Source organism: Larimichthys crocea, chromosome XII (assembly GCF_000972845.2).
Source record: "Larimichthys crocea isolate SSNF chromosome XII, L_crocea_2.0, whole genome shotgun sequence".
NCBI classification, from domain to species: Eukaryota; Metazoa; Chordata; class Actinopteri; family Sciaenidae; genus Larimichthys; species Larimichthys crocea.
Window position 1 is genome coordinate 7,398,615 of NC_040022.1, and position 18,760 is coordinate 7,417,374.

General features: G+C 41.6%; 1 protein-coding gene across 1 annotated transcript; it reads right to left on the reverse strand.

The window, feature by feature from the left end:
* Positions 1-861: 861 nt before the first annotated feature.
* Positions 862-11,040, reverse strand: rab5c (RAB5C, member RAS oncogene family). The gene is made up of 6 exons (XM_010739774.3): positions 10,909-11,040; positions 5,698-6,057; positions 3,651-3,802; positions 3,319-3,441; positions 3,129-3,222; positions 862-2,426 (listed from the first exon to the last, which is right to left on the reverse strand). Exons 2-6 carry the CDS (start codon positions 5,861-5,863, stop codon positions 2,299-2,301), a joined length of 663 nt encoding a protein of 220 aa, XP_010738076.1. The 5' UTR covers positions 5,864-6,057; positions 10,909-11,040; the 3' UTR covers positions 862-2,298.
* Between the last annotated feature and the right edge of the window lie 7,720 nt (positions 11,041-18,760).

Sequence of the window (18,760 nt, forward strand, 5' to 3'; positions counted from 1 at the left end):
TGTCCAGCGCCCTCAAGTGGTCACATTGCGCAACTACATGTTTGGCTATATTGAAAGTAAAGGCGCTCACTGGTCAAATAATAAATATGTACAGACCTTTTAGAGTCGATGGCTGACTTATAAGCGTTTATAATTATAATATTATAATAATATTAGAGGATGTCATGGTACGTTATGTAAAACAACAGCGTCACTTCGTGCGCCCTCCAGTGGCCACAGTTAGGAACTGCAACACAACGTTAAAATAATTAATGCAGCCTTAATGTCACGCTGGGACTTCCGGTTAGAACCTTTCAAAATAACGTGACTATTTAAACCAAACTGAAAACTATTAAATTATCCTAAAATGACCGTGCTAATTATTGTTCACTTTTAGACTCATACATTACATATTAATTCCGATTATTGATCTTCTTTAGAGGTTTCAATAAGGGTCATGTTAGTACACAATATGTGCATTATAGTCATGTTATGAGGTTATAAAACTATGTGAAGCCCTACACCATGTAATAATAAACAGCCCTGTCATAAATATTAACTTATTAGTCTGTAGACAGAAAAAACACTGCAGTCTCTCTTATTTTCATATAACCTTTAGGCATACCAGCATAGCACTTGAAAGCAACATTGTTCAGCTGTGGTGATGCTTATGGGTAATGTAGTTTGTAAGATATTGACAAACATTCACTGTCTTCACACTGGTGAAGTCCAAATTTAATTTAAAATTATTTTATTTTGATATTTTCTGAACTGATGGTTTAAATAAAAGTTAATCAAAAGCAAATGTTCCACTGTTAGTCGTCAATAATGCCTAATAATATTTAGCTAAGTTGAAATGATTAAACAGGCATACAGAATAGATACCTTCCCCTTGTTTATTGGTAAAATTACATCTTTTCCTTCTTTCCCCCACCCTCCCAGTAATCCCCTCACCTAACAGCAGTGGCTGCTGTGCAGGTACTGTTGTGCTAGTTGTTGATGCCATAACAGGATGACAACGCTGCTCAAAATAAACCCTCCCTGATACGAAGAGTAGAAACAGAAAGGGAGAAAAGAAAAAAAAAAGAAAGGAAAGGAAGCTGACGATAACATTTCAATTCACAAAGATGATGAGACAGAACCAGTGCATTTAATACCATAAATCTTCAGAAGAAAAAATTAAGACATAAAAAAAAAAAAAAAAAAATCCATCACAAAATAATTAAGGTTAACAAAACATGTAGAGATTGGGAAGATATTGTTTTGACAAGAACTACTGATTGATTATAAACTTGAAAAGTCTGATACAAATACAGCAATGTTGTCAACACACAGTCGTGATTTTGGTCAAGAAAACAAATCTCGCTTTATGTATTTGTAATTGTACACTGATGATTCAAAACCATTACATTAATGCTAAATTACTCATGGGTGACAATGTTAAGTACTATTTACTGTATATGGTTTGATAACATAGACGGATGATTGTAAAACCTTAAGGTCTAAGGCTTTAAAATCACACTGAACATCCTGTGTCAAAAGAAGTAATAATAATAGTGATAACAATAACAATGTAATAATTCAATCTACACAGCTCTATCAGGAAGGAAATATTCGTCCATTCCCGTTCTCCTGTTACGAACCTTCTCTCTTCATCTCTTCCGGGAAGCTCACCAGGAACAAGACAGAAAAGTGAAGGACTGCTGCATGCACCTGGACTGGAATTTTAACAGTGTCATAAGACCATGATGGAAATACTTTTAAGAAATGTGTGGTGCATGGGAAAGCAGGGGGTAGAAGAGAAAGGACACGGCTAATGAGCCTCTTTATATTCCTTCCTGTTGCATTTTTTTTCCTCTACACAAATACAGAAACAAAGGTGAGCAAGATGGCCCTATTTAAAGTGCCATTGGTAATGACTAATCTTTTTTTTTTTCCTTCCATGAAAGGGTCGTTTTTTGTTTTTTTTCCCCTAAGGTGACGTCAAGTGTCCATCATCAATAGAGAGGTCATGGATTGGCAAAGTCCAGGGGTTAAAACATGATTCTGTAAATAAGCCTGTGGGGTTGATTTCTTGGTCTGTTGGTTGGTTCGTCTGTTGTTGAACCGTCAGTGGATTCTGGCAGTTTACTGGCCAGTGGACGCATTTGCCAAACAGTTTATTGGTGCCGTGTTGCTCAGAGGGTAGTTGGTCCGACCGTGGTTTGGTTTGACCAATGGGACATTGTTTGACAGCTGGCTAATATCTGGTCTGGTTGATCGAAGCTGTAGATTGGTTGGATCAGCTGACTCGTTGTTGTTGTTGTGTTAGTTAGTTAGTTAGTTCCCGCCCCCACAGCACTGGCCACTTCTGCCCTGTGGTGCAGCTTCCTGCAGGTCCACGCCGCCTCTGGCTCGTCCACCACCGCCCGCTCCACCCTGAGGCTCGTTCTTGGGAAGCTTCTTGGCTGTTTTGGGTCGGGAGCACAACGTTTTAATCAATGTATGCACTGTGGTAACATGGCTGCAACATTATTATCTTATTTATATGAAACAACTAGAAATATATTAATTTACTGTAATGAAAGTAATGAAGAAAATCAGCTAATTATTTTTACTTGAGAAATGACTTAGAGCTCAAATGATGAGTCAATGAACTGATTAACCGATTAACAAAATCCATAACCATTGGAGGAGCCTGGGATCAAACCACCAATCATCTGATTTGTGGACGACCCGCTCGACCTCCAGAGCCACAGCCGCCCTATCGAAGGACAGTTGTGTAGGACCAGCTAATTGCAACCCTTCCACCTCACCCTCGTCTTCCTAGCGCTAAGGAGAAACTACCGTGTCCCTGTCTAGAGCTAGTATTTAGTTTGTCTGTTCTGGGCTCCTGTAGGAACACGAGGCTTCAACTTGGGGTTTTAGACTGATGGTCAGATAAAATAAGGAATCTGAAGATGCAATCTTGAGCTGTGGAAAATTATACAAAACTATCAAGTTATATTTTTCATTATTTGCTCACATTCATAGACAAACCCCCCCAAAAAACAACAGAGTAATCAAGTAATCAAATAATCAGCAGCCTGGCATTGGTCATAAGAGTTGCAGGTGTTGATCAGTTGATCAACTCGTCGATTCACAGACCAATAGTTGCAGCACACACTTACCTATAGCCATAAAAATCTCATTGACATTCATCGCAGTCTTGGCTGAAGTTTCCATGAAGAGCAAACTGTTGTCATCTGCATAGGCTTGTGCTTCCTAAAGGAAGAAATACAACGCAGCAGTCGGCAAAATGAACAGCTTGTATTAAATGTATTCAAGAATGTAACAGAGACTGTTCAAAGTCCTCTTTACCTGGAAATCTACAGCTCTCTTGTTGGCCAGATCTGCTTTGTTTCCTGCCAGTGCAATAACAATATTCGGGCTGGCTTGTCGCTGCAGTTCTTTCACCCAGTTCTTTGCACGTGTGAATGTATCCTTTAAAAAAAGTAAAAAGTGCCACATGCATAATCTTAAAACGCTTTGCTTTCACACTTTAAATCCCTGACACAGCTTTTACAAGTTTTCTTAAAAGAGCAAAGGTCTGCAGCCGTTTCTTCAAGTCAGAAATCATCAGCTCGGAAGACAAGGGAAGACAAGCGTCAGCAAACAAATGACACAAGACTGTCACGGTCCACGAAACGTACTGTGTTGGTGATGTCATAGACCACGATGGCGGCCTGGGCTCCTCTGTAGTACATGGGTGCCAAGCTGTGATACCGTTCCTGTCCTGCAGTGTCCCAGATCTCGAACTTGACTGTTGTATCATCCAAACATACCGTCTGTGTAAGGAAGGCAGCTGGAGAATAAGGAATACATGTTGAGAAAATGTTAGTGACTTATAAAAAGATTTGAATTCCATTCAGGGATATATGGTGCTGTATCGTCAAGCATTCGTGTGGCTGGAGATACAAAAAAAGAGAAAATGTCAGGTTTATAGTCAGAACATAAAGAGTGCACTCAACTCGCTTACTCAGCCGACTGTCACATGACAGAGGAAACTGAGCACTCACACTCTTTAAAGCTCTGTAATCTTTGACCAGGCGTGCAGCTGACCACAAGCTCAGTAGAATAGAAAACATGCTGACTCGCTCTGAGTCTCTGGTGAGCGTAAGCACTGAGCATCCTGTCTCTTTATCCTGAAGCCAGCGTTACTCATAAGATATGGGAAACAAGAAAAAAAAAAAAGAAGGAAAGAGTGTTGATAGTTATTTATGTCTTCATAGCATATTTAACCTAAAGGTCTACAGGCAGAACTGAAATGATTTTCATTCACTAGTTCCTGCTCTTTTCGTCGGGATAATTTGCTGCATTTTATTGGGGACAATGAGCCAATAATGAAAATAACACCCATGTAACAGGGTTGCAAATTATAAGCAATTTCCTTTTGTGTTAGGAGACCTTATTAATGATTAATAATCAGCAGTCATTCAGCATTTGTAAGGGGAGTAGACTACATTCTCCACTTCAAGTGAAAAATAAGGCTCTCCTCACTGTTTTTATGACAATATGTGTCTGTATACTAAGTACAAACTGTGTGTGTACAGTTTTTTTTTGCAGTAACAAAAATTTGGCCATCCAGTTTTGTTATGACAATGTTGCAAGACAAAAGAATTGGTCAGATGGAGAGATGCAAGAGATGCAAGCCTTCTTCACTCTAAACTTGCGATAGGCAACATGTTGTACATGTCCCTGTGGTGCAGTCACTACGCTGACCCCTCTCCTCTGTCTCCCCATGTTTTTATGTCGGTCTCTCTACTTTTTATTATCAGTTAGAGGCAAATGTGCCAAAAGTGAACTATTTATTTCATCACTGTCCTGATTAGCTGCTGAACTTTTGTTTATTTACCGACAAACTTCTGTTAAACCACAGATACTGGGCGCCGAGGTTGTGGGAGGCCGGTGGGAAAGAAGAAGTGAAGTAAATGAAATAATGACCGAGCTCTCAGAAGTCAGCAGCTCCAGTGGAAACCTGTCACTGCTGTTTTTCCAGCTGGACTGAGGATTTGTACTCAAAGTCCCAGTTAAAATTTGACTTCTTGTAGCCCTCAGGCTGCAGTCACCATCATGTAGAAAACAAACAACAAACAAATGTCAATGTCACAGACAGATTATTATGTCCGTGCTTTAAAATTGAACAACACTCTTTGATCAGCTTCACTAATCTACAGGAGGTCCAGGAAATCCCCATTGTAGTCTCAATTCCTTCCTGTTTCAAGTAACCTCACTGCTCTGCCATGTGTAGAGTTCACTTTAGGCTCTTTATCTTAAAAAAACATACTGAGAAAAATTGCAATTTATTGCTGCAAAATCAATATGGATGGTCTGCCGTGTGCGAGCAGCTTTGTGGCTCATGAGGGAGTCATGTGATGAGCTGCAGAGAACTGGTTCTGCCACTCCCTCTCCTGCACAGGCTCTGACAACAGAAAAGATTAAGACAGACGAGTGAGCAGTTCCTCTGCACTGGCAAGGACATGTTTTCTTCTGCTTCAGCGTTCGTGTTACGTCCACCGACATGTTGAAACGTTTCTGCACTGCCACATGATGCATGGGACGAAAACATACATATATTTACATACCATGAAAGATTTGTATTCAGTCATCCCTCCGAGCTGTAGAGACGTACAGCTATGATGTCATTAAAGCATGACGGACAGCAGAGACAATTCAGGGAATCAAACGCACAACCCTCACCTCCGATGGTGCTCTCCTGGTACTCGTGGAACTGGCCTTTGACGAAGCGCAGCACCAAGCTGGACTTTCCCACCGCCGATTCCCCCAACAGCACTAGCTTAAACTGGCAGATCTTGTTGCTCGCTGCCGTGCCATTGGTCCGTGCCGGTCCGCCTCGCCCTGCCATGGTGCAAGTGTTGAAGATTGGGAGTGAAGAAGCCGGGTGAAGAGAGGGAGGAAATGTGGGTGACTTTTTTTAAAGGCCTGGGTTCGGTGCAGGGGCTGGGAGAGGCTGAGCTAGATGGGGGGGTGGGGTGGGGGGGCAGGTGCAGTTCAGGCAGGTAGATGAGCCGGAGGAAGAGGAGACCTCACCAGTGGGAGCTGGAAAACACAACACATTCAGGGTGTTAAGCTTCCACAAGCTTTCCTTTAGACCAATAAGAGTAATGAAACAGTAAAATATAGTGCGACTGTTTATGACGCAAAAACCTCCATCACACTGATGCTGAGCCTCCAGATAAAGGTTATTATTTAACCGTGTTTAGTATAAACAAACCCTGTCCTCATTGCTCCCACAGGTTGTCCAAACTCTGTGTGTGTGTGTGTGTGTGTGTGTGTGTGTGTGTGTGTGTGATCATTGTACACCACTGAACTTACTTAAGAACACAGACACAGACAAACATGTTTTAAAATAAATAAAACAAAGACAAGAGAATCAACGGTGTAAGCGTACAGAGGAATGTGAGAAGAAATTGAACTTTATATATAAATATAAAAATAACAATTAGCATCAACGAACACACCCAGCATAAGTTTAACAAGTTTGTTCCTGTGAGTGATCTGTTAAGACGCCGGGGCGACAGTGATAAGCACTGTGACTATATTGTATTGAGATCTTTGCGGCTGTCGCCATGAAGCAAAACCAAAACCAGATAATGAACCCAATATAAAATATTAACATGAATCATCAAGTCGCACAGGCATTACTGTTAACACTGCTACTTCCAGTGAGTGCATTCTATCAGTAAAACATTAACACTATAAAATTCACACAGTTTGCAATAAGAGGAACCCGCAGCACAAAGGTATAACTTCATATACCGAGATGTCAAAATAAGCCAATGATTCATGTGCTTTTACTTCTTGCATATCTGAAACCTTGCCTCATCTTTTTTTCAGTTGGGTGATACACATGAGGTCAGCCAGCTTCTGCTTAGTCAAAGGACAGGAAACACAACTCAGCTCGAAGCAGGAAGTGAAGATTGCAGAACACATTTTAACTGCTGAGCACATTAAAAACTCGGGATAGCCTCAGCTTTGTCGCCGGGACGACTTTAGCGCAGAAACGCAAAGTGTTCTGCAGACAAGCGGGAGGTTAGACTGCTCCGGAGTGGGACGGGAAAAGTCAAGAATGAGGAAAAGTGAAGTCAAAAAAGTAAAAAAGGCGTCACTGCTGATAGACTCTCAGGTTTGGTCGTGCTAAGCTTTTTCTCGGCTCGTTGTTGAGGAGCTTAAGCTTCAGCATGTGATGAGAGATCACGACTGTCAGTCAAAATATTAAATATTTTTAAATATTTTTATTAGAGGAGTGAAGCAGCCACACTGCACGTGTCCACCGTATGATCGCATTTCTGCCTTGCAGCTCGACGTCTTCTCTTCTGTTCTGCGGCATTCTTTGATGTTAGAATACCGTATATATTTAGAACACCACATACCGACACCTTTAGAGTTTTCTCCTTTTTACTCTCAAGTAGCATGCTACCAAATCGACTAACTTTTGATGCACATGTTCTGAGAAAGGTGCATGGACCACCCTGTATCTACAGCAGACATCATCTGCAGTGCACTGGAGGTCTCACTGGGATCTTTATCTAGCGGAAACGCGCTATCACAAGGTCCGAAAGAGCAGAAGGAATCCTTCACAGCAGAATAGCAGAATAAAAGCACTCTGTTCAACTCGGTCAAAGTCGGCCTGGATTCATTTGATTGCACGCAGCAGAGCTGAACCCTCACCTGTTCACATTCCTCGCTAGAGGAAGCAAAGAGAAGGAGAGAGAGCGATGGACTTTTGGAAACAGAAAGAAGCTTGAATTCAGTACAGAGACATGAAGAGTATCGTATGGGAGACAAAACAGATTGTGTGTCCTGGTAGGACGTTTTTGCTCGCAGTGGATACTCTAGAACACAAACAGGAAACTGAACAATTACTGTATCAAATTCTACACACAGATGATGTAGTACTCTGCCAAAACAGAGACAATCAATCCCAGCCAGTGTGCAGCATATCACGCAGAAGGTACGAGTGGCTGTGTAGCTTGCAATCAGAGGTTCGTTGTTGCGACTGAGACAGACTTGCCTGCGAGGGACGCTTTGATGGCACCCCTAACGGGCTCTGAAGACCTCCACAGGGAAGTGGGTCAGAGAGAGAGAGAGGGAGGGAGGGAGGGAGACAGACAGCGGGACATGGGTCAGAGAAAAAGGGGGAGGAGAAAAGGCAGGAAGAAGGAAAAAAACTAGAGGGAGAGCCTGTGAAATATTCATCATGGCCTCCTGTAAGCTCTGCTGCCTGCTTGACGTCCAGGCACCCAGCGGGGTTTCGCAGTGCATCGATCACTTAAATATGAGTGTGTGCACAAAATATCTGTGGCAGCCTTCTCCACATTCAAAACTTTGACCAAACATTGAAAAACATGGCAGAATATTCTTATGAATAATTGCTGTTCACTCCGAAGTGTGGCCAGCGACAGTCCAACGTTTCCTCCTGTGTGTTGTTGTACGTAAACAAAATGATACAGACAGCAGTATCAGTCATTAATTAAAGTAATAAAGAAGTCAGTGACATGATTATTAGATCTCTAGAGTCCCTGTGAAGTCTTGTAGATTCTATTTTGTATAGTGTTTAGACAAAGTGTGGCATAACCAAATAAAGAGGGCTTGTTTTTGTAATAATAACAAATGATATGTGGTCATTTTTTCCACTGCAGGCCATGCAAACTCAAATTTATGTAAGGACAAGTTCTTCACAAGGAAGTTATTGATTCCAGAAAAATTCACATAATTGGCCGTATATATATTTAACAAGTGCGCCAACATGTAACGATCGCCCAAAATGTGAACCGAGCCAATAAGCAATAATCCAGCAATCTCTGTGGTTGGTGTCACTATACCAGTTTTGTGAAAGCAGGCAGGGACTTGTGCTGCACACTTCATTTGAAGGGCGGGGTCCTTGAATAACTGCTGGTGTCTGATATGAGGGGTGCATCACCATCCTCCTTTTGTCTATTATGCTAGCTGGTCTCGTCTGGAGGTTGCGCGTAGTGTGAAACTATGGACTCAAGACCCGCGTGTTATTGGCAGAAGGTTTTTTTTACGTGCAACGCGACAAAGACACAAGAACAGGAACAATGCTGGAGATTTCCAGTGAAACAGGAAAAGCTCATGATCCAAGGTAAACCCGTCAACACTTCCAAGTTTCTAATAAAGAATGTGTTTGGAGACGGCGACAGGGAAGCTGTGACATAACTCAGGAAAAGCAAACAGGATACTCATCACCAGCAGTTAGTAAGGCCATTAGGAAATCACAGGCACTTCCTTTTCTTGTGTAAACGCAGTGCTCCAAACAGAGAAACACAGTCATCCAAAAGGCCAAAACCAAAATCTGCACCATCCCCGTCAAGTCACAGCCAGTTTAAAACATCCACCAAGTGAAATATAAAAAGGGATTTGCTCACAACATGAGATTACTACAGTAATGAGTCCTGCGCGGTGTCCTGTCAGTCTAAACGTGACGTGTGAAACGACAAAAAGGAAGACCTTGTAGTGCAAGAAAATCTAAGAGTAAATACTGCTTTCCAGTGCAAAACGAAGTCCTTTCTGCGGCTCACAACTCATCAAACCACAACAAAACACTCTCGTGTCCCTTTTGTGTGTCTTGCTGCCACTTTTCAAACACGGGCAGCAGAATCAGCTCCTTTCCTTTATAAAAATATATACTCACAAACACATCCTGAGTGAGAAAAGTGAGTCCTTAACCCCCCTACAAAAAGAAATATTCATCAGGCCTGGTTGATCAGGAAGATGCGTCACCGCTTAGGAAGGACAAGGTCCACAAACCATAAACATAAACAAGAGTCCAATCAAGGAACCGTAAATCCTCTGTGTGTCCCAAAGGTCCAAGCCCTGTTTTCCTTATTGAGTCATAAAGAGGAGCTAGGAAGACACATGCAGAGAGGTTAAAATGTATGAAGACACATAACTCTGTCAGCAGTAATGACACCTTTATGAAAGCATGGAAAGCTGCCTTAGCACCTCAGATGAATGTTGACTCCACTTCAGGTGTGACGTTAACTATTAGCCAACCTGAAGGGCAAAAACAAAGCCAGGTTAGCAATGCTCTGCCCACAACAAGTGCATGCCGCCAGTGTTATCAATCACAGTCAGAGAGAAAAATGTGAAATGTGAAAGTTAAAACTGTTTACTCACGTCGCTGCGACTAGCTTTTAGCAGAGTCATAAGCCGACCCGGCTAACATGTTGTGAAAATGATGAATAAACTCACGTTAGCTGACCAAGACGTGTACTGTGACATGGACTACATGTACCAGCAGGTGTGTGGTGTGGTTAAGGTGAGCTGTGACAGTGGGTCAGCGCACACGCAGCGTAATGTTGACCTGTGGTTGAGCCAGAGCAAGTTGCCAAGTTGCCAGCTAACGTCAGACACCGTGTACCTAGCATTAGCACTAGCTCGCTAGCGTGAATCGTCGACACAGACACACACTGAAAAAATAAATAATAAAAAATAAAAACACTGCGAAGCTCCGAGGAGGAAAACCTGAATTATGATGACGTTAGCTCCTAGCTTAGCACCTCGACAACGTCAATAGACAACTTTCCTTTGCTCGGCCGCACGTCGTCAGCTGTTTGACGGGGAACAAACTCGAGGTGTGTTATTGTCTCTGCTTCACACACAGATCATACATCGCAGACATATGTCAGGTGTCTCTCAGCAATACTGCTGCTGCCGAGGCTTTTTTTTGTTTTGTTTTGTTTGGGCGTTTATGTGGTTTAACAGAGCTAGCGTCTCTCGATCCAGTCTGATGGACATGTCGATTGAACCCGGACTTTGACAGAGGGGATCTAAACACGGACAACAATCGGCCGCCTGAAACACCCTACGTGCGTCCAGTGTTGCTCTTTCCCACCATCTTCTATAATTTTAAGTTGTTTGACTTACAATACTTTTTTCTTCTTTCGCTGGTCTCATCGGCGGCTGCCTCCTCCTTCTTCTTCTTCTTCTTCTTCTTCTTCTTCTTGGGCTCTGGCCTTCCCTTCCGGTTAGCGATTTTTCCGGGAACGTCCCACTCTGTGTCAGTGTCCGTCTGACCAATGACAACAGTCTACACGCCACTGTCTGCAGCACAGGGGAGGTGTGCACTGTCTTCATTTCATCAGCCCACAAGCTGCGTTTAAAACATAGTTTAACATAGCTTCCACAGCACTGTGTGTACTGTAAGTCCTAGTTGTCAGCTGTTGTTTCTCATCTTACAGTTTCTTCATTTGATTTTATTCATCAGTCCTGGGTGCATGCACTCACCTTGTGTAAATACCTAAACAGAAATATATACTATTATATCCACAGGCCCCAACCAAAATCTGCACTCCCCTGTGAGATCAGAGCTGAGTTTAAAACATCTGAGCAAACACCAAATACAATAATATGAAGGTGTTTGCACACCATGTGAGATTACCACAGTATAGGCTGAGTCTTGCACAGTTTCTCTTATGTCTAAACATGGCATGTGAAAATACAAAAAAAAGGAAGGCCCCGTATTGCAAATTCTTCCTTTATGAAAATCTATAGAGTAAATACCGGCTTCGGTGAAAATAAAGTCCACACTCTCAAGTCCCTTTTGCTGTCATTTTTTTTTTTTCTTTTGTAAAGCTTCAGATTTTAGTTTTTTTTCATATAATATATATATATATATATATATATAATATATATTATAGATTATATAATATATAATATATATATATAGTATATATATCGGCATGGTTTGTTGAAAGTTGAGTACTCACTTCATAACACAAGTCAACACCACTATGTCGTCAGTTCAAAGCACATCAGCGATAATTTTTAGCCTATTAAACTTGAGTGTTGACATATCTTGAATAAAGGATCTCTAACTCATTTTAATGAATCTATTTTGTTGGGAAACATTTCCAAAAAGTGACAACAAACACATGCCCTTGTTGGTGAAGATGAGTAATAGTGTCTTGAACCTCAATATCCTCCAAGGTTAAAATTAGTATAGTAGTGTACCTCAACTAAAATAAGTGAAGACTGCATTGTATGACACAATGATGAAGGCTTTTAGAGAGTTTGAGTGTCTTATTATGTCAAAAGTTCAGGAGTTCAGTCAGACATAGTGTTTCTGTGATGAGTGCTGTAAGAGTCTGCAGGTACAGGGGAGGACAATAATTACTGATAACTTTGTAAGGATTTCTTACCATATTGCCACCTCTTTTTTTTTTAATGATACTTTATTAGGTTTTCACATATAGGAAGCATACAAATACCAATGACCACAGCAGTAGCAAATATGTAAGTGTACTACACAACAAAACAATCAAAAGATGAACAAATAAAATAAAATAATAATACAAAAAAGTAAATAAAAAAAATAAAAACAAATAAAAACTGAAAAAGCAGCAGTAGTGAGATCTTCAAGTTAATGCAACATTCTCATCCTCCAAAAATTCTGAAAAATGTTTCTATATTTAAGAAAATGTTTTCTTTTTTCCTTCTAACAATATATGTAAGTCGTTCCAACACAAGGTACGTTGCAATCTCCTTCAACCATAATTTACAGAGGGCAATTGTATATTTTTCCAGAAAAGAGCGATCAGTCTTCTAGCTTGAAGAAGCCCAAAATCAATCAGGCTATATACCCATGATACAAAGTTTCACTTGTAGGGGAGCATTTTCTACCCACCATCTGGGAAATGGCCCCCATCGCACGGCCCAAAATGATTGTACTTTTGAGCATTCATATTGCAACCTCTAATATGTTAACATGTACACACCATAATAATAGGAAAAACACTAACACTTTAAAGTTAAAATATTTTCAGTGCATAAGGTAAAGTGACCCTGACTGGTGAGTACTCATAGTGTGTTGTAAGACTGAAATAAAATTGAAAAAAAAAAAGACAAATCAAAATCAAAAAGTGCTGAGCAAAATATTATGTTTTTCTTTATCAACTGTACAACTGTACCAGATTACAAGATGAATAATCAGATCCAGGTTTGCTCCTCTGTGCAGAGTGTGATTAAATGTCAGACTTTTGTTGTTGTAACCAACTCTCACCGTTCAGTGGCGCTGTATAACCATAACTTGCATCTCAAGCCTGGTCACTCTGAATTAAATAGTAGCTGTGAAGACAGCAGTGAAAATATATATGAATCTCCCTTGAGCTAATGTATTGTGGTGCACCGGATCCTGTACTGAATGCTGAAGAGAGAGTGTGTGGTGTCTTGTGAATATTAATGAATCAGCCTTATAATAATCTCTGCAGACCTTTTAAACAATCTCTACCAATTTAACAAGCAAAGTTATTCACTTGTGGCAGCAGGGTTTCAGCATTTGTTTCGTGCATTTGGGCAGAGAGCATTTTTTTGATGGAAACTTTACAACACAAAGTTACAATAAAGTCATCACTATCATATAGTAACACAACAAGATAGTGAGGCCTCAGTGTGAGGTATGTATTTCCTCCATGTCCAAAAGATGTGGTTGAACTTCTATAGTTGGAGTGCTGCTGTTTATACTCTGAAATTCAAACATGTCTGTCCTGTCTGATAGAGTGAAGCTCTACAGTCTCTGTCTGTTACCTGCCCCAGCAGAGAACATGCAAAGTGGTGTGTGGTGGATAGGACTGGATCCTACTGGGTCACTTGCCTGGGGCCCGTTGGTTGGTTGTGCCCGTACATATTGAAGCATGGACTCCTGAGGGGGCTAGAGAGCTGAAGGTAGTGTGATACTGTGACTGGCCAGTGGGAGTAATAGAGGAAGGGATGGGTGCTGGGAGTTGGTCTGATTATGTGAAGGATCAGAGTTGGTTTTGGACAGTCAGTGATGGATGGGAGTAGACAGAATTCACTGGTGAACATAGAGGGTGGGAGTTGTCATGGTGGGAATAGAGGCATTGTAGGCGACCTGTGGGGCTGCTCACAGGGAAGCTACTGAAGGCAGAACTGAGGGCCAGGAGGGATGGACCTCCCTGGGCATGCGGTGGGTCATGTAGGGAGAGTTTGGAGTTGTTCTGGAGTTTGGAAGGTGCCACACGGGTTCTGTAACATTGGGTTGGGTCCCCCCCTCTCTGTCAGAGCAGCACAGGTGTAAACAGGATGACATTGGACTTGAAGAGTGCAGCAAGGTGGGGTTTCTGCCTGGGTGGACATGCCACTGCAGCCCCACACATTCTTGGCAGGGTGGCTGATTGTTTCATGATGAAGATGCAACCCAGTGGCGATATTTAAAGGGACGTGTGGTCGCCAGTTGCTGGAAGCAGTCACACTAGACTGGGGGGAGCCTTCGGTATGCCATATGAATATGAAAGAGACAGGAGGGTATAATGGAGCATGGCCATATGAGACGGTAGGAAATGCATTATTTCGTGGAGCTCTTTGGCCAGGTTTGGATACTTCTTGGTTCAATTGTTAACCTGAGAGGAAAAAGAAAAGTTAGCTGTAGCCTATTAATAAATTAAAAATAATCCTCAATGACAAGAATCTGTGATACGCCTGTAGGAAATAATAAAGGCTAGTTGTGTCAAAGTCTACAGTTAAAATTGGCTTGGTGTGTGACCGTACCTCTTTGTTCATTTTGCTGATGTCTGTCTCACCTCCTCTGTCTCCAGAAGCAGGTTAGCGTTCATCTGGAACTGGTCTGAAAAGGATGAAAATAGATAAATATAGCTGATCTGAGATAACAACCTTCACAACTGTAAATGAATGTAAATAAATTAATAGGATATCAGTACTAGTTAAATATAGAACAAATCAGATATTTTTCTATATGTTTATTCAACCATGAGTAATTTAGAGTTAAGCATTGCTCCTGATCTGCCCCCAATCCAGTACAGCTCGCTTGTTATCCATTGTACAGCCACCAGAGAGTGTACCTGTTACATTAGTCTTTGTCTCCCTCTGCTCCACATTAAACTGAAATGCGTTGACATCGTCCTCGATTCCATCCACGACCCTGGCAGAGACACAAATCAGTGTACACACATTTGAATAGATGCAAACTCATAACTGAATCAGGGTAAAGCAGGTTGAACTGATTACCTGGGGCTAAGGTTCAGTGGACTAACACAAGGCAAAGATGGCATGAGTAGCCTGGCAGGCGATGGTTTCAAGCCTGGGTTACTATTAAGCCCGGGCAAAGGAGATGAGGAGAAAGCCCCTCATTGGCAAATGGCTGAGGAGAGGGGCTGCGGCCTCTACGTCCGGAACAGGTGACCGACAGAGTCGGAGCGCGTTGATGTGGTTGAGCTCTTCCCCTAACAGGGTGCTAAGGCAGGGCTGATGAACAGGGCTGCCTAGTCCATGTAACAGAGGCACCTCCTCTGAGAGTGTCTGATTCTTCTCTCCATGCTTCCGTATCAATCTGACCAATAATAAAGGGGTAGTCTTATGATCTTAGAACTGTGGACCCTGTGGAGACAACAGACCAAAGATTTGATGTTTTTCTTTGATTTGTGGAAATAGAAAGTAAACTGCAAGATTTTTTAAAGATATATCCATCATATCAGTGTAAAAATAAGGCTAAAACATACAGTAAAGGAGCCTCGAAAGAAATTAACTCTGAGATCCAATTTAGTTTTGGTGTTAAATATGGTGAAATTACACATTTGTAGTTTTTGTTTTGTATTTAATGTCAATGCTAAAAATAAATCGAGCTTTCTATGCGAAAACCAAAAATAGCAACAAACAGCTAAGTCTCATACAACTTAGTAAGTGAACTTTAGATATTATTGACATTCTTCTTCAGATCCCTAGCGACAAGCCTTTTTGCCTCTATTAAATTGTCCTTATTTATTCAGAGCTCCTATAGGCTCTTTTAGACTCCTCCTGCAGAATCCTTTGGGTTGACTCAATGGTTGGCAATTATTTTATCTTAAAGTTAACCACTTGATTAGCAAAATGCCTGTGAAATCCATGTATAAATGTGTTTGTTCACTTTCCTGTTTATTAGCATTTTCATACCATCTTTAGCTCAGTTGTGCAAATAAATCCAGGCAGTGACTGGGCTATGTTCCACACTTCCACCACAACAGTTTTTACTAAAGCAGACTCCTTTGATGTAAAAACGAGATGGTGCCGTAACTGATTATCAGATGTATCAAGCAGATCAAGGCTGAATTAATTACCATAGTGAGGACACATACCTGAGACAGCCGGGAAGACCATGGAAACTTCCTTACTCCCTGGAGATGTTAAAGCAAATTAACAAGAGATTACACATATTCTAGATTTGGTGGCAAAGTACAGGTATGTTGCTGCTAATGAGCAGAAGTAAAGATATTTCTGTGCCCAAATGTGATAACAAATGTCTTACGTCAGCTTCACTGCCCTCTCTCAAGTTGTAGGTGAGGTTGTGGTGGATGTCTGAGCTGAACCGGTTGCCGTACTCTGGGTACAGTCCAAGGACCTCTCTCAATGCCCTAACACTGATGTACTGCAAGTCGCAGTAGGTCAGCGCCTTCACGTCTGCGTTTGTCTTTACACCGTGGGCTTTTTCTGGGAGGTCACCCCAATAAGGTCACCTTTGCCTGCAGGGTAAAAGAGACAATTATGGCAAGGTGCAAAACAGTAGAATTGGTGCAGAATGAGTAAGAGAGGAAAGGTTTCATATTTAGTGCACACTGACCCAGGATGGCCTGGACCATGCATCTTTCAGAACTCCAGAACCTGCGAGCAGACAAAATAATTGGCTTGTAGGGCATCTCCATGGCGTATAAGGTATCCCCTGGTGCACAGAAGGAGTCTGATGTGCAGGGAGAGGGAGCGCAGACACCCTCTGCTGGCCCGCTCAAATACAGGCAGCTGCAGGATGTCTTTGTTGAGATGCATAGCAATTCAGCCTCGCAGTTCATCTGGAAAGTCATGCAGCAGCTGATAAGGGGACAGGAAAAAAATCAATCAAAACCATTTCTGGTCACATTGCGATGCATTTATGGAAAATGCAGCAGCTCCGGTGCTTCAGGGACATGAAATAACCCCAATTCTGGTTCCTTATTTTTACTGTTGAGCATAAAGGACAAATAAGACTACAGCCTTATGCAAACTGTTACACAAAAAAACAACCCATGAAAAATCCAAAAAGCAGACTTCCAAAAGCGGCAGACTGATACTGTCAGTGTCAAATTGATTCTCTGTTGATGGCTTCTGCTAATACTATAGGTCAAGCTCATGTGGTGAAAAAAGTTTGTTCAAGCGACATGAGGGCTGCCGCCGTGATCTGGTTGTTATTTTAAAAACTGTATGGTTCTGTATCCATTTCTAAGCTCTACTAGGGGATACTTTAACCTAACATGAATCAAATCACTCCAAGAAATGTGAAAAGCATTAATTGAGTCAAACACTAAACTTCTTGTCTACACTGGCTGAATAGTGAAAGAACAAGAAGCTTGGGTCACATCAGTGTCTTACTGGATCTGGCACAGTACTGCTGCATGTATGCCCCACAAGCATATGGGTAGCATGTATAGCCTAATACATAATCACTTGTTTAATTTGGGAAAAAAGTACAGTTGAAACATAGAAAGATGTTACAGGCCAACGACAGCTAACAGTTGCATAAGTTAGGACAGAATACATTTGACAGATCCAACAGACAACTGAAAAACATGGCTGAAAGACATATGATGTAAACGTGGTTCAGGGCAGAACACACCCAACTCGCAGGTTATTGGCAGATTAGCCACTTAGGTTCTGGTTCACAGTTCACATATCGTGCGATGTAGGATTGATTCACAGATATTCTAGCCAAGAGGTGGAAGTGAAGCCAAATCAGAGCTAATGGCATGTGGATCCATCAGGTGTCTGAAAACAAAACACAATGAGTACTCATGTCAACACCAGTATTATTTCAAAATTTTTTAAGAAATAGACATTTTTGCCTTTGATTACTGCTACGGTAGCTTAAATGATTACTACTGCTAAATACAAGACCAGAATAAAAACTACAGATTTATAGTTTAATGCACCACATGACATGCCAAGCTTCTCAGTAAAACAAGACACGAGGTGTTAAAACACCACCACATTCTCAGGAATCAGCGGCTGTGTCTGAACCTTCACAGTGAATTAATTATCTACAGACGGTGGATGCTGAGGGTGTTATGAGTATTCTCCCTTTTTCTATTTCAACTCACTCTTGTGATTACAGGCAACTTCTCCTGGATCAGTTCTGGCAATTGTTACAGAAGTTCTATTTGCAACAAAGTGCCGTCTACTTAAGGAAATGGAATAAGACTCCAGAGGATGTGAGGTGACCCACATTTTAAAGATGACATTTCTGAATGTAGCACACCACAACAAAAAATTATTTTACTTCATGAAGACATTTCCCGCGGCCTACACATTTTAGCAGTTCAACATACTGTAGAGTATTGTGATGTAAAAAACTTATTATAGGGCTAAATTACTCTGAGTAATCAACCGAATCATTAGAACACGGCTAATTTGTGATTCTTCATTCCCCACCTCATTGGCGTTGAGCCATTGTTGACAGACCAGGTGGCCTGAAAGTACTCCAGCATCCTCTTCTGCTAGTTTGTTGAGGTAGCCGATGCACACGGAATGAAGTCCTTGGAGAATCCTTCATACGGGTGTGGTAGAGAAGATGCGACCGTGAGTACATGCGGCTGTAATGATGGCTGTTAACATTACCAAAGACCACTGCGTGCAGTCAGGGCTGGAGGGAAGAGGGAGTAACGGTATGATATCTTCAGAACGTTTATCATAATTCTGGGAATTTTCTGTGATCACCAGTAAACTCACCGCCCATGAGCAATGA